Below are 16,218 nucleotides of genomic sequence, written 5' to 3'. Positions count from 1 at the left end.
ATTCTTCATAAAATACAGTATATTTTACTTCTTTGTGAATTTTTTTGTACTTACAATTTAAAATTTAATAATGACATTAGTGTTTATCTAAAATAAACTTCATGAAATTCCTGACTCCTGGAAATTGTTAACCATATTTGTATTGAATTTGGCATTCATTTTGTTTCAAGTTGCAAATCAGACACAGCAAAGTTTCAAACAATATTATCAAAGTTCCTCATTATTTGGATCTTTCAGTACAATATAGATTCCAACGGTTTAAACAGTGTTTCTATTTATTCGTACTTTCAGACAGAAAACCGTTCTAAGCAATTAAACAAGTATTCCTTTTTGTCCAAAGTAAATGTTAGCACCAAATCTGGTTTTTTCAGAGGAGTTAAAAGTTCTTTTTTTAATTCTTTACTTTCAAGAATACATAAGTCTTGGAATCAACATCACCTACATCTTTAAAATCTATTTTAGTTTTATACTGTGGACTACTCCTGCACGTATACCAGATATTTCTCCCCCGTAACGAGACAGTTCCTTTCTTGGTTCTCTAACCTATACAAAAATAAGATGCAAGGATAGACCAAGTTATAATTTTATAATGTGATATTACACATTTCAGTACAGCATTTGAAGAAAAAAGAAACATAAAAAATCAACTATAAACTAACTCATACATATTAAAGATGTATACTACTAATTAGGAAAAATTCATACCACATCATTGTAAGTGCTCCACTTCATCCAAAATTATGTCATACCTAAATTACCTTTAACTCACTGGCAATCTTTCATTTTAATACAAAAAATCTTTTTTGTAGAAAACCTTTCAAGGATCAAAAAGAATTCGCTAAGAATCTTTAATAAATTGTTTAGAATTCAATGATAAAGCTCCCTTAACAACAGTTTCCTATATAATTTATGTCTTCATCACTAATGACTTGAAGCTGATAAACATTTCTTATTGAAGTACTTGATAAAACGTTAGAGTTAATGAATCCAAAATTTAAAAACCAATAACTTTACATAAAAAAATAATAATTAAAAAAAAGGTGAAGAAAGTAGTGCTTGAAAGCCTTATATACGAAAACTTACCTGTCCTTTACGTCTTGTCTTAGCTTTTTTATACTTCATTTTCAGTCGCACTCGGGGATTACGCTGTTCCTTTTTACGATGAGGAGTTAACCCTTTGTTTTTAGCAATCTGTAATTTAAGAAGATGTATAAATGGCTACTGTAATACAAGTAGTAAGTAAACATAAAAAGACAAAGCCTGGAAGGTGTCCCGCATAAAATAGTTTTAAAATGGAAAATTGTAAAAGTTTTAAGTTATTTTTCCATATAATGGAAATTTTTACATTTAAGATGTCAAAATAATGTTGAATAAATATAAGAAAGGTCTATTGAAATGTTATAAAGTTCTCTTATTTTTAGTTATTAACACCCTCTGGTGAAAATTACACTTATATAAGTTTACATTACAAAATAAATCCCAAAAGCCATTCATACTAAATTAATAAATTAAATTTAAAGAATTTGAAAAGCTGTCCCTAGAAGAATTAATTTAACTAACTGTTAGTTTTAACAGAACAATAAATAAAATAGTAGATCAAGAAGAAGAATACTTTTTTTTTCTAAGCAACATGCTAATTCTCAGCATTGAATTATAGGTGTCTTACAGTAAGTTTCCTTACAGTGGTTAAGGAAACTAAAAGCACCTAAAAAAACAAAACAAAAAAAATTAGGTTTTAACTTAATAATATGCAGAACTATATATATATACACAGTGTGGTCACAAGTAAATAGACACCACCTTTTCAGAAAAAATTAAATTTTTCAGTCCTATTCAAATGAATTGATATATTTGTAATTTAATTAATATCTAGTATATCTTCCTTTCGCTTTGTGGAGTTCGTTGATTCTTTGGGGCATCATGAGAATCATCTCGTCAATTTTAGATTGTGAGATTTTCGCCCACTCTTGCTTCAAAACTTGGAGTAGGTCGCTCTTCGAAGTTGGTTTTTTTGGTTGTTTCTTGACTTGCCGGTCGAGTATTGCCCAGAGGTTTTCGATCATCATCACAAATCGAACTCTGTCAAACATGTCATATGATTGCAGGTTTAACAGCTTTTGAGTGGTTGGACCTGTAGTGTAGGTTTCCTCTAAATAGCATTGGTGAGATGGTCATTGTATTGGGGAACAAGTATAAAGTTCCATTGAAACAACATATCAAGTCATTAAAAACTGGTCAACTTGAAAATATTTAACAGATACAGTCACCTCTTCAACTCACTTGTGCACTCAAACAACCCCCTTACTCATCACATCTACAAATTAAATGCAAGTGTTTGCAAGTTCCAGCTTCTTGTTCCATCCCCTGATATCAACAAGATCTTTCAAGTAAAACTACTCATGAGGACCATTCAGCATTGGAGACAAAAACTAATATCTTTACAGAATTGGTTAAATTATCTTAAAACACCTTGAATCTCTCGACATGAATAATCACAGTTTCAACTACATTTCAAAGAAGGTTAAGAAACAACTAAATTCACAAGTCGGGTCATCGGGCCAGCTTATCTTGCATAACAGGAAAAAGATCAATGTTCCACAAGAGGTCAAAAACCTAATTTCTAGAACCCTAACTTCCACAGAAGAACAGTTTCTCTCTCTTGTTCTCAGTTTCTCTCCAGTACCTAATTCCACTTCAACCATTGATATTATAATACTCATAGAGAAAGCTGCTCAAGGTCTTCCAACGCCACACAGTACTGAAGTCAGTCTTTACTCGTTCAGCTTTGATGTCAATAATATGTTCCTCGGCATTCCTGTCAACTCTGTCCTTCTCTTGGTATTAACAGCAGACAGGTCCCTTACAAATCTCAATGTCGACAGTCTGTTAGTGGTTCTGAACTTTTACAATAACCCCACCTACCATCACCCATTCCCAGTGACATTTTCATGGAAGATTTTGAAGCCAGAGCCCAGATAAGTAATTTGAAACCTAAGATTTGAAAATACTTTATTTATGGCACATTTATCAGTTGGTCTCATGGATTATCATCTCTTGAAGATTTTCTTCGTTACTTAAATTCTATAAACTGCAACAAACAATTCACCAAGCAGTTAGAAGTAAAAAAGCCCTTCCATTTCTGGATATACTTGTTCACAGGCATGATGCCCATCTCCCCCATACTGTTCATGGGAAACAACCCACACTAACACATACCTAAACTTCAGGTCCAACGACCCAAAACTTGTTAAATGCAGAATTATATCACATATGTTTGACACAGAAAATAAACTTAAATATTAAATATCTGGCAAGTCTGTTTGAAGTATTTGGGAATGTAGGTTAGAGAAATGATCAACTTGTATTGGACTTGTTGTGCATGTTGAAGAAACTTGTTCTTCTTGGTGCTAGATCTAAAACTGGAAGGGTGTCCGTCATTTTTGAAAACTTTCTTTGGAAAAGTTCTTTTTTAACATGATCTTTGCCACATGTCATTCTGACTGTGTCAAACATATGTGATATAATTCTGCAAAAATGAGGAAAATGTTTTTGAAACATCCTTACTAAAGTGAAACAGCTAACCAAGTCTAAACCAAAAGAATTCATTTAATTACATTAGCAAAACTGGTCAGACAATTATAAAAAGGTTAAAAGAACATAAAGACACAACTAACCTAACATATTCAGATAAATAAGCCTTGGCTGTACATAACTACCAAAAAAAAGAACATATCACACACTGCATTCAATATAAAATTCCTGCAGATAATATGATGATGTCACAGTCCTACCAACAACACCTGCCAATCACTTCACCTGCTCAACCTACAGAACTTAGAGCATTACTGTACTTGGCTGCATTTACTTTTATGAGACACTAAACAATTATATACAGTAACCTAAAGAATGTCTCAGTATAAAGTCTAAATATTGTCTCCTTTTAATTTAACAGGCTGTTGCAGTCCAGTAAAGTTCTCAAACCTACAACGTTTACTCAGTCAACTTAAGTTCCATTAAAATAGCACTAGTTTAGATATATAATGTAAACCCAAGTCAAAAAGTAACAACATAAAAATATGGTGTAGAATTTTCTTTATGTATACACCATCCTACTATTTGAAATTGTTTCACACAACTAAAGAATGAAGATTAAAATGGATTAGTTCAAAACTTCAGCATTTAGTTCATCATAGTATTTGATTTACTATTTAACACAAGCAGATACATTACGTTTTTCAAAATAACATTGATGCAAATCATGACTTTACTTAAATAAAATATACCTCATACGAAATTCCTCTTTTTCCACCTTCTTCACCCTCATCTTCATCATGATCTTCATCCATAGCTTCACCTTCACTGCTGATCTCCTCATCTCTATCATTATATAATGTAAAATCAGTTTTAGCTCGAAATTCTCTCACAGTCAGTTCTCATTTTTGAGATGTTATCATTTACATAAATTAACTTCAAACAAAGGAGACAAAAGCAACTGTAAAAAAAAGAAAGAATAAAGAAAAATCTCAAGTCATACCATTTTTTGAATATTAAGGTAATTAGTTATCTTCAGCAATAAGCTTTGACTTTTATTGACAAAAAAGATTAATTACTCAACCATTGAGTAAACTGAGTTACTCCAATGTATATCCTTATTTAACATAAAACTCTTAACTGTAAGTAATAGAAGTTAACAATAATAAATTATAATTCTATTGATTCATAAATTTAAATGGGTAAAAAAAGGTTTTCCAGCACAACTTCATTTTATGCTGTTCACTAAAGCTCATAATTAAAAAAACATTAAATTGAATGCACTATTCTATTTCAGGTATGAAAAAGTCAATTCCAATATCTTGTATTTTCACTTCTACATTTAATACCAAATATCACACAGATAATTGTTTGTTTGTTTATTTGAAATTAAGCACAAAGCTACACAATGGGCTATCTGTGCTCTGCCCACCGTTTTTAGCATTGTAAGTTCGCAGACATACCGCTGTGCCACTGTGTGTGTGTGGGAGGAGGGGAGGGGGGGAGATAATAAACGAATAAAATGTAAACATTCATTCATGGTATTAGAAAAACATACAGGTCCAAGATATCAATTATACAGTATGTCAAAGTGAGTGCCAATGTTCTTTAGATAAACGTTACTTCATCGTTACATACATACAGATGCACACGTTAAAATATAAGTAATTTTTGGTATTAATGCAAACAAAAAAAGTAGCTAGCTTTTTGGGCAATTTTGTTTTCAAAAAACGTTTGTTTTATTGTTTGGATTTAAATAAGATATTGTTAAAGAATATTAACATACTCTGTTTATTTTTTTTTGGTAAAATAATAGACATATTTGTATTTAAAAAAAAAGGAATATTTTAATATTCAAACCGTTTTAACATTTTCTGTTCCAAGTTGGTAAATCACAATGCTATCACATGTGCTTTTGTTTATTTAGTACAAAACTTTTTCTAGCCAAGTTTCATTGAGAAAAACTACAATTGATTGATTGTGTTATATTAAAACGACTTTGAACATGCAAATCAACAAGTCACATAACAACCACAGTCGGTATAAAATTGCAGTGGAACTGAATGTATGAGAACTACATTTTGACATTGTTTGGTATTTTAAAGATAGTGTGATGACACAGAAAATTGACTACTTTTGGGAAAGGTATGTAACAGTCCTTTCGGATGCAAAATATTCCTACACTCAGATAATATGGATCTAAACTCGGGAAGCAAAGTGCAGCATCTAATAACAGGTGGCACTCCAAGAACACAAAGATTAGTGGCAAAAGCCATTCACATGTCCTAAGGAACAGAATGCAACATAATCAAGAAGGATCTCTATTTGTAACAATGACTGAAGTTATGTGTACACAAGTTGCTTTCATGACAGGTTCATTTAACCACCACAAATTTCAAGCAGCTGAAAAATGAAACAGGTATTCATGCTATTCCATATGAAGACATATCAGTCCAGTCACAGGATACAGCGTCTATGAATTTCTGTTCAACGAGTTTGTTTTTAATTTCGTGCAAAGCTACGCGAGGGCTATCTGCACTAGCCATCCCTAATTTAGCAGTGTAAGACTAGAGGGAAGGCAGCTAGTCATCACCACCCACCGCCAACTCTTGAGCTACTCTTTTACTAATGAATAGTTGGACTGACCATCACATTATAATGCCCCCATGGCTTAAAGGGCGAGCATGTTTTGTGGGATGGGGAATCGAACCCACGATCCACAGATTGCGAGTCAAGTGCCCTAACCACCTGGCTATGCCAGGCCCTGTTTAATCAAACTGTTAAAATGTGTGCTGGAAAACTGTATTTCTCTTACATTAGATGGAATATGGAGAGCAATCAGCAAAGTGATATGCTTTGGACATGACAGTCTTATCGTAAATCCTTGTGTAACAGAACATATACTGCAGGGCTACTGTTAAGATTCATGGTTGTCACACAGAGCATGACTGAACATGGTGTCATGGACTGAAATCTCGAAGCTCCAAAATTGTTTTAATATAATGCATTCAACACAAGTGTTTTTGTATATTTAAATGCTAGCTGTAATGAAGTTACATCAATTTGAACACATGCTCAGTCAGGTCAGATTAATATAATAAAACACAAAGCTTGCAGGTGTATGCTTGATAACAGAATGACTATTACTGGTCAATTCTAAAACACAGAAGTCCCATACAGAAAGAAATTACAACAGTTAAAATAAGTTTTATCATTACAGTACATTCTAAAACAAAGCATGTCTACCATGTTGGTTTGATGACTCAACAAACCAAAAAAAACTAACAACCTTTGAGTAGTTTTCTTTCCTCCTTTCATCATTTCATACAGAGCAAGGACCTCTTTTTCATCTGCTGTTTCCACAAGCCTCACTTTCTGTACACAAAATTACAATACATGTTAAAACATCATTATAAGAAGAACCATGACAAACAACCATTAAATAATGAGTGGAGAAAAGAAAAAAAATGAAACAAGTAGGATAAAATGAAATTGGAAAATAAATTATTCAAAGTTTCTCTCAAAAATAGAAACAACAAAAGACTAATACTCCACTCATGTTCACTGGATTGGTGGATGGATGAGTTCTCTCTTTGTGGTGTCTGTAAAATTATTCTTATACTTAAAAAAAACAAAAAAAAAAACACATGGAACTATATTTATTACATGTTCAAAAACCTGCCAAAGGATTTACAAGTTATTACGATTACTATTTTTACATTTCTCTTGCCTAAATACCATGAAGTAATTCTAAGAGAAATATACTTAAGTACGGAAGTACGTTATGCTGATCTAATGATAAGTTGGCCAACAACGACTTATAAACATAATGAAATGATTTAAATAAATGATTCTTTGCCAACTTATCATTAACAGAAATGTAACTACAACATAACATAGAATAAACTTGATTATGTTTATGTTTCTAATATTTGTGCAAAGCTACATAAGAACTATCTACGTTAGCTGTCCATAACTTTGAACTGATAGACTAAAAAAGAAGAAAACTAGTCAACAGCAACCCACCATAAACTCTAGTGGGATTTGACAGTCACTCTTATTCATAAAGTGGAGTTTGATTTTGTGGTAAAGTGACTCTTGTATTCACAGTCCAGAAAACTAAACTCTAGGCCAGTGAGTCCCAACATTTTTTTTTGCGACCCTTATTTTGACACCAACAGGACCTCACGACCCTCGGGCTTAGGAAAATTTATATACACACAACCCTTCATGACCCTACTAAGTAATTGTTGCAATGCTGATATGGTTCACGACCTGAAGTTGGGAACTACTGCTCCAAGTTGTGCCTAGCCTTAGATGTTTGTGAGGGATTAACTTATTTTAACTCAAAAGTACACACATTGGGCAATCTGCCATAAGAATCAAATTTTAAATTTTAGCATTATAAGACTTTAGGCTTACTTCTGATCCTCTGGGATACATATTTGTAAGGAAACTCAAGTTAGCCGATTACTAAGTGACAAGTTTTGTTTAGTTTTTCTTGTTCTTTCCTATTACTTATAAAACTATAAAACAAAAGCAAACTGTTAAAAAAAACATGTATGTAAAATTCAAAGTTACATTTGGAAAGATTTGTACATGTTTAGGGTAATAAAGTTAAACCAGTGTCCATGTCTTTGTACGAGATAAATTTAATCAAACAATCATGCAATTAAGTGGCAAGTTAAACTTGATGTTAGGGAATTTTTCAAATAAAAATTACATTTATCAATAAATATTTATATCATTAGAAAGAGCTTTACCTCTACATTAAGATATAGACTTTGACCGAAAACTGTATATCTACTTGATTAGAAGCAAGCTTGTCTGAAGGAAAAATAAAAATTGTATTGTTTTTCTTAACTCGGGCATCAATAAGCTATGTACATGTCAGCCACTAATAATATCTTTATAACAACTGTTTAATAAAACAAACAACATCTAGGTCTGACTCTGATATAAATAACATGCATGTAACTGTTAGCCTGTAAAGAACAGCTATAAAAGACATGCCTTTCTTTTGTCCTGTTCTTCCTTTCCTGCATCTTTTGGCTCTATGGAATCTTCTTTCTGTTGCAGAATTCTGTCAAAAATGAACAAAAAGTCACCAATAAAATAGCTTTTAAACAAAGATAATACTATACTAACTACATCAAGTCATCAGGTTGATATCAAAATTATTCCTAGTGTTTAAACATCCATGGATTATTCTGGTTTTATTTATTTCTATTATAATGTCAGTTGATTTTGAAAAAGGAATCAATAGTTGGTATAATAATTACAGCAGGAATGTTTACAATAAAATACAATATAAATTACAATAAGCAGAAAGTAAACATTTCACAAGTTTTACAATATAAAAATACAACCAAATAACATTCTAGAGGTTTTCATTGTTATGAACTTTAGGAGGCTGCCATAAGTGGTATGAAAGTGTGATTGTAAAGAAGGTTTCACAGTTCAGCACATTTTATCTCACAAACAGTATGGTTTAGGAAGATGAAGTTTGACAGGGGGTGTTAAGGGGAACATGTGGTTGCAACTTCCATAGTAGTCACTTGTTGCCAAACGTAGGAAGTAATGAACCATCTTTTCTGCTGCTTTGTTAGCATTGAGTTAAGATGTTGACAGTTGTCGTTACTAATGTATTTGATTTTCCTTATCCACTACACATGTGGTAATTTTTCAGTAATCCTATTATATCAAGGATGTAATACTAGTTGGTAGCAAAACACTAATATAATAATTATTTTGCAATACCGAGTTGTTTGTTTCTTCTGGCCTCTTTACAAATGTTCTGACTGTAGCGCACCAATAGATATCATGATAGTAACATTTGTTTATGTAAAGAAAATCACGTAATTTATTGTCAAGTGATGCAAAACAATCACCCAGTAAAGAAATGTTACAAAAGAAACAAACCACAGTAACCTCTGTAGTGATATACAGATAAATGGAAGAATAAAAATGCACAAACAGTGAAATCATGGTGCATCAGTGACTGAAACAAGCCACACAGTCTATAAACTGTGTCACAGAATTATTAGATGGCCTCTCTGTGTGTCACAAAATTATGAGATGGTCTCTCTCTGTGTCACAAAAATATTAGATGGTCTCTCTGTGTGTCACAAAAATATTAGATGGTCTCTCTCTGAATCACAGAATTATTAGATGGTCTCTCTGTGTGTCACAAAAATATTAGATGGTCTCTCTCTGAATCACAGAATTATTAGATGGTCTCTCTGTGTCACAGAATTATAAAATGGCCTCTTTGTGTGTGTCACAGAATTATAAGATGACCTCTCTGTCAAAATTATTAGATGGCCTCTCTGTGTCACAGAATTATCAGATGGTCTCTCTCTGTGTCACAGAATTATTAGATGGCCTCTCTGTATGTCACAAAATTATGAGATGGTCTCTTTCTGTGTCACACAAATATCAGATGGTCTCTCTCTCTGTCACAGAATTATTAGATGGCCTCTCTGTATGTCACAAAATTATGAGATGGTCTCTTTCTGTGTCACACAAATATCAGATGGTCTCTCTCTGTATCACAGAATTATTAGATGGCCTCTCTGTGTGTCACAAAATTATTAGATGGTCTTTCTGTGTGTCACAGAGTTCAACTGAAAATAAATAGGAAAAATGATTAATGAGTGATCATTAATATTTGGTTTCCAGAATTCAAATTATAGGTAAAAACTTTGGCAGATGTTGTAACACACAATATAGCTAAATAAAAATTAACAGGAGTAAACAGAAGTTGTTACACTAGACATATTATCACTAAACTGTGGCTTCAGAAAACAGAAGGAAAAGTAATAGTTATGTACATAATTATATATAGGAGAAAAACCAATCCACAGGAGAAATTTTAAAATAAAGTTTGCTTGGATCTATATAATAGGATCAACAAGACTGTCTCCAGACTCCATACAGTTTAATTTGTCACAGGTTATCATCGAGGTAACAGAAGTTGAAAATGATTATTTGTATTGGCAGTAATGAAGGTTCTTCAACACTGATGAAAAACATTACATTGAATTGTGTAAACATGATGTGCACATGTTTAACATCAATATGTAAACAAAATTTTTTAGATTTGTTCACTTAAATTATAATTTGGTATAAACCAATTCTGTACTGACAGTCTTATGGTTTTATTATTGAGGATGGACAAAGAACACAACTAATTTCCTCTCTCTCTTTGTCACTGTGTGTGCATGTATACACACACACACACAGAGTTACAGACTGACAGATAAGTACTTTTTTGTAGAAATATAATGAATATACCTTAATTTACGCTTTGGTGGCTCTCTTGATGAAAGTTTTGGTTCAATATGTTCTCCCTTCTTCAGCTTCTCTAGAATTTCATTTATTTCAGGAGACAATTTTTTGTCTACAGGTTCCAACTGTTTCAGTAGCTGAAGAATTAAGATACTTTTAAATATGCAAGACAACAGATGATATTACTCTAAACTTGAGAATGTTGCTATAATTCACACACCCAAATAAAAAGAAATAAAAAAGAGGAACGACTTATATAGTAGCCGATTAGCTATTATAAAGTGAAAGTTTACAAAGGATAACTTGGAGTTAGAATATTTCATCTTACGGTTTATACATTTAGCTACTCAATAAAAATGGGTAGTTATATCATCAGAACTGTTTCTAATTGAACTTCAAAATAAATGCATGTATTGTTACACTAGCTAAATCAGAACTAGAATTGATTAGATATTACAAAGTGAAAGTTTACAAAGGATAACTTGGAGTTAGAATATTTCATCTTACGGTTTATACATTTAGCTACTCAATAAAAATGGGTAGTTATATCATCAGAACTGTTTCTAATTGAACTTCAAAATAAGTGCATGTATTGCTACACTGCTAAATCAGAACTAGAATTGTAACATTTAAAAAAACACTGACAAATGGAAGTAATTAACAACTGTATTAGAACATACGAGTCTAATAAGTACTGAGTTATAATCTAATAATGAAAGGACAACGAAAGATGACCAAGTAGTGGTTTAATTGTGAGGAAGGTTATGGAAACCTTCTGATTTCAAGGACAAACTGATTTTAGCTTTAACCACACGCAATTCTCCTTCAAAAATTTTAAATTCATAGTATCTAAACATTAGTTGATATTTACTCTCTTGAGTTTGTTTTAAAGTGAACCTAGTGTAATGAAGCAAACCAGATTTAGATAAAATAAAGTGTGGTATTTATACCAACAAAGAATCTTATTTTACTTTCTGAGCACATAAAAAGAAATGAAGACACACTCTTTCAGTGTAACTTTGTATTATGTTTAAACTGGTACAGACAGTTTGTCAAACTTCATTAAAACAAAAACAGAACTGAACATATCTGAAAATGACAACTTATCACTAACTCATACAAGCTTAGAAGTAACATGTTATAACTAGTTCTCACAAGTATCATGGCTGCTTCCTAGATTTGCATTTTCTTTTTTTGATATAAATTTTGGTGGTTAAATATAAAATCTGAAGTTACTTTAACCTTAACTGTGGATCAGAGTGAATTATTTCAGTATATGTTCACAAACCGTTTTAGTGAATTGTTTGCATATGTAGATACTGGATAAAACATAAAACTATTAACTGCTTGAAATTAACTTTATAATATATTTTAATTAACACAACAGGACACATAAATATCTCAATATACTTTACTATAGATACTTACATTTCTATATGCAAGCAGTCGCTTCATGACTGGGTGGCTTTTTACAGGCACTCGCTGAGCTTTCAACACCATGTAGAAGCTAATATTTGTACAGTAACTACAGGAAGAAAAATTCCTAAATAATTAATAATTAAGCCTAGAACAAGAAAACATGTTGTATATTTTACTTAGATACTACACTAACAATATACACACACACACACATACTCATGATGTTAAGAAAATACATACGTTCAAAAAATCAATTTAACACAAAAACACAAAAACCCTATACCCGAGCACTTTCAAAAGCTCTTGGACTAAATGGTTTTGTATTTATATATATATATATATTTTGTAAAAATCTTTTTATATAGTACAAATTTTACACTTACATGTAAATAATCTACTAATATCAATGATATTAAACTGATGCATATAATATAAAGCAACAAATCATATTAACACATAAAGAACTTAAAAAAAACTTACTTCAATATTAAATCTTGTTTTGTTGTCAGAAAATCTGAAGCGGGTCCAGGTAGAATAACTCCAGTTTTTATTAGCTGAATAATGGGCTGGATTTTGTCATTTAGCTCCCTCATCTGAACAAGAGTAAATAAACGCATATCAGTCACGATAACAGAAAATCATGCAAGTCAATCAATTTGATAAAATGAGATAAAAAAGAAAAAAAAAAATTCATTTTCAAATATCAAAGATAGGTTTCGTGTTATTTTTAATGAAATCAATTAAACACTATTTATGGTCGGTATTAGTATTTCAAATCCCAGACTAAAACTAATCATTCTTAATACTTACAGGTTAACGTGTCAGTCTGAATAGTTTTTGAAATATTTAATCACAATCTTCCAGAACTTACACTCTTTACATTTAACAAGTTTTATCATCATATGTCTTAGCAGAAATTTATGAATTTCATCAAAATTATTCTGGCCCTCAATATAGCAGGAAACTAAACTCTTTGATGTAACATGGACACTGAGGATAATTTTCTGGGTTTCCAAACATCTCTTAATTTTCACTTTTCTCATAACTACAGCCTGTAATAACAAAATCTGAAACAATTTATGATATTCAACAAATTGTTGTTGTTGTTTTTAGGAAGTGCAAATACACAATGGACTATCTGCACTCTATCTATTCAGGGGAATCAAACCCTGGATTTTAGAGTTTAGTATGTAATCTTACCAACCACTGTCCCACCAGCAAATATTTTTTTGAAATGTAAAGTGACACAAATGTCAATACATATCAACTAGATAATCAGGTTAACTATCATAAAAATATTTTTTATGTAAATATTTCAAAACAACCAACAGTGTGGGTATCTTACAAATAATGAACAACTCAAAGTTCAGATTGATAACTACAACCAGAAACTCTGCATAACTTTCCTGTTGTAAAATAAGGGAAAAAAAAAGCTAAAGTTACAGATACTTTTTTCTACTTGTGGTTGTATTACAACTCAACTGTCCATGCTACAAAAATTTATTTATAACAAGTTAAAATTTCAAGCTGAAATTCTGCACATTAGTAGAATTTTTATTAGCAATAGAGAAACTGAAAGCAATTGAACAGACTGGAAAATGTTACATACTTGTAATTGAAAGTCTTCAACTAAGTCCAATAACTCAGGAGATTCTTGTTTGAGAAGCTAAAAGTCAAAAGACAGAGATTATTAATTCATTCAAGAAATCACATACGTACACAATACACTTGTGTACAATATAAAATAAATGTTGATTGATTACAAAAAATGTATGTCCTGAAACAAGAGGGAATCCTCAATAGCCATTCTTTTGGGGTTTCATAGATTGATTTACTGTAATCCTCCCTTTTTTTCCTTTTTATCAGCTATATTTTTGTGCACCACCAATACCAAAGCATGGGATCTCTACCAGCCTACCCTCAAATTGAAATTCTTCTAGGCAGGATTAGAGTAAATTAACCTACGAGACCTTGGGCATGGTCAAATACATCAATCAAAAGAGTTTGACCTCTTGAGCCCAAAAATGTAATTAGATCTCAAATTGGTCAAGAGATGACAGAGCCATGAGCTAAAAGTTTGTACTTGAAAAAAACAAACAAACTCAGAACCATTCTATGAGTCACTTTGCTGCAGCTAAAAATTAAATGTACTTTTTCTTAGGTTTTATTCTTGTTTGATGTAAGTCAATTTTGTAACAACCATCATATGGAAGTTTCAGTTAAAACAAAAATTAATATATTTTAAAATGTTATTGATAAATTCGAATTCTTTGTAACACTCAAGATGTTTTCAAGATGGAATTTAATTACATGCAGGTTAATGTTAATCGAATGTAACATGCTGTAATAACTAAGAATAGAACCACACTCTCCAGCAACTATTTAACTCCTGAACACACAGTAATGAGAATAATGGAAACACACATGTATGAGTATCGCTAGATCATAACTGTATCTTCAAGAGAGAAAATGGTTTTGGTTTTATTTTTAGTTACTAGAGTATATTGTTTGTGACTCCAATAATGGAAACACACATAGTGATATACATACTGGAGTCACAAACAATAAGTAATGACAACTAGATGATAAACTTATCAAAGGTTTACAAAACCTTATAACAACAAAATACAAACAAAAAGCAACTAAGTTGTACTATGTACTAGTATTTTGTACACGAGTCTTTATATATATCTTGTTTTTCGTGCTGCCACATGCTTTATCAATGAATATTTGTTGCATACAGTTCTAAGTGTCCTATAGTACTCCCCAAAATTCCAACCAAGTTATCTGGTCGCCTTTTGAGCTTTCCAGTTTTACATAAGCCCACATGGCTTGAAATATGTTTATAAGGGGACTTTGTGCCTTGGTTGTGAATGTTTCACTGGTCTCTTTAGCATCAAGATATTGTTTTACCATATTTACTTTATGCTTGGGATCACTGGAAGATTAATTCATGCCTGATGAGTCATGTTCCTGAGGAAACAGCGTGATGGATCATAATTTGCCTGTACGTGTCAGCAGTCAGAGTGCCATTAATTTTTTGTAGACATCAACAGTCAAGATGCACTCCATAATTTGGTCCCCCAGCATGTTTCACTGTAAATGTTGTACATTGACTATGATACTGTCCTCCTCTTTGCCACTGAATAAACTGTTAACTGTTGCTGAACAATTCAAAATTGGATTCACCTGTACAGGGGACATGTCTCCAGCTCTGATCATTTCACTGTTTTTTAATCCAAAGCCTATTCAATCTTATGGTTTGGCTACCTCTTCTCAGTAGCAGTTTCTTACCAGCTACACATCCACTGAGACCACTTGATCCTATTGTACACCTTACTGTTCTTGAGGTAACATTCACACTTGTATTTACAGCAAGGCCACTTACAGTAAGACCTGTAATCAATCATCCAGTCCTTTCTGTTTGATGCTTTGGTCATATGTGCAAATCTAATAACACAAGATATCTGTTGCTTGTATGAAAGGTCATATTCAGTCACGTTACATAACAATTTCAAATACTCCCGAGGAAAGCAGAAATGTGTTACCTACTACAATGGATTGAGCAGCATAGTAACAAATCTTTAATTTGTTGTGATTGTTCATAATGCAAACAGAGAAGATAGCAGCCAATTTTGATGAAGATCTTGTAGAAAGCGAAGAAGAAAATCCAAAATTAAAACGAACCTTTTGAACATAGTAGTGTTGTGTAGTTTCATCTTTTTTATAGTTTTGATAATGTTAATAAATCTGCTAATATGATGCAAGTATTTTCTTGCAATTACCATGTCATAACACATCATTTTACAGTATCCATGCTATCATAACACATCATTTTACAGTACCCATGCTATCATAACACATCATTTTACAGTATCCATGCTATTACAACACATCATTTTACAGTACCCGTGCTATCATAACACATCATTTTACAGTATCCATGCTATTACAACACATCATTTTACAGTACCCGTG

General features: G+C 31.9%; 1 protein-coding gene across 1 annotated transcript in view; it reads right to left on the bottom strand.

The window, feature by feature from the left end:
- Positions 1-257: 257 nt before the first annotated feature.
- Positions 258-16,218, bottom strand: part of LOC106474208 (something about silencing protein 10-like) — a gene marked incomplete at its 5' end in the record, with an annotated part of 21,442 nt that continues 5,481 nt past the window's right edge. Inside the window, 9 exons of the mRNA XM_022402563.1 lie at positions 258-543; positions 1,084-1,191; positions 4,284-4,377; positions 6,818-6,906; positions 8,545-8,614; positions 10,828-10,958; positions 12,250-12,346; positions 12,721-12,833; positions 13,850-13,906. Coding sequence (XP_022258271.1) covers positions 454-543; positions 1,084-1,191; positions 4,284-4,377; positions 6,818-6,906; positions 8,545-8,614; positions 10,828-10,958; positions 12,250-12,346; positions 12,721-12,833; positions 13,850-13,906 — 849 coding nt within the window. The remainder of the gene's footprint in view (positions 544-1,083; positions 1,192-4,283; positions 4,378-6,817; positions 6,907-8,544; positions 8,615-10,827; positions 10,959-12,249; positions 12,347-12,720; positions 12,834-13,849; positions 13,907-16,218) is intronic.

This window comes from Limulus polyphemus, unplaced genomic scaffold (genome assembly GCF_000517525.1).
Source record: "Limulus polyphemus unplaced genomic scaffold, Limulus_polyphemus-2.1.2 Scaffold6950, whole genome shotgun sequence".
NCBI classification, from domain to species: domain Eukaryota; kingdom Metazoa; phylum Arthropoda; class Merostomata; order Xiphosura; family Limulidae; genus Limulus; species Limulus polyphemus.
Note: the sequence above shows the minus strand (reverse complement) of the source record. Positions and strands in the feature narration are given on the sequence as shown.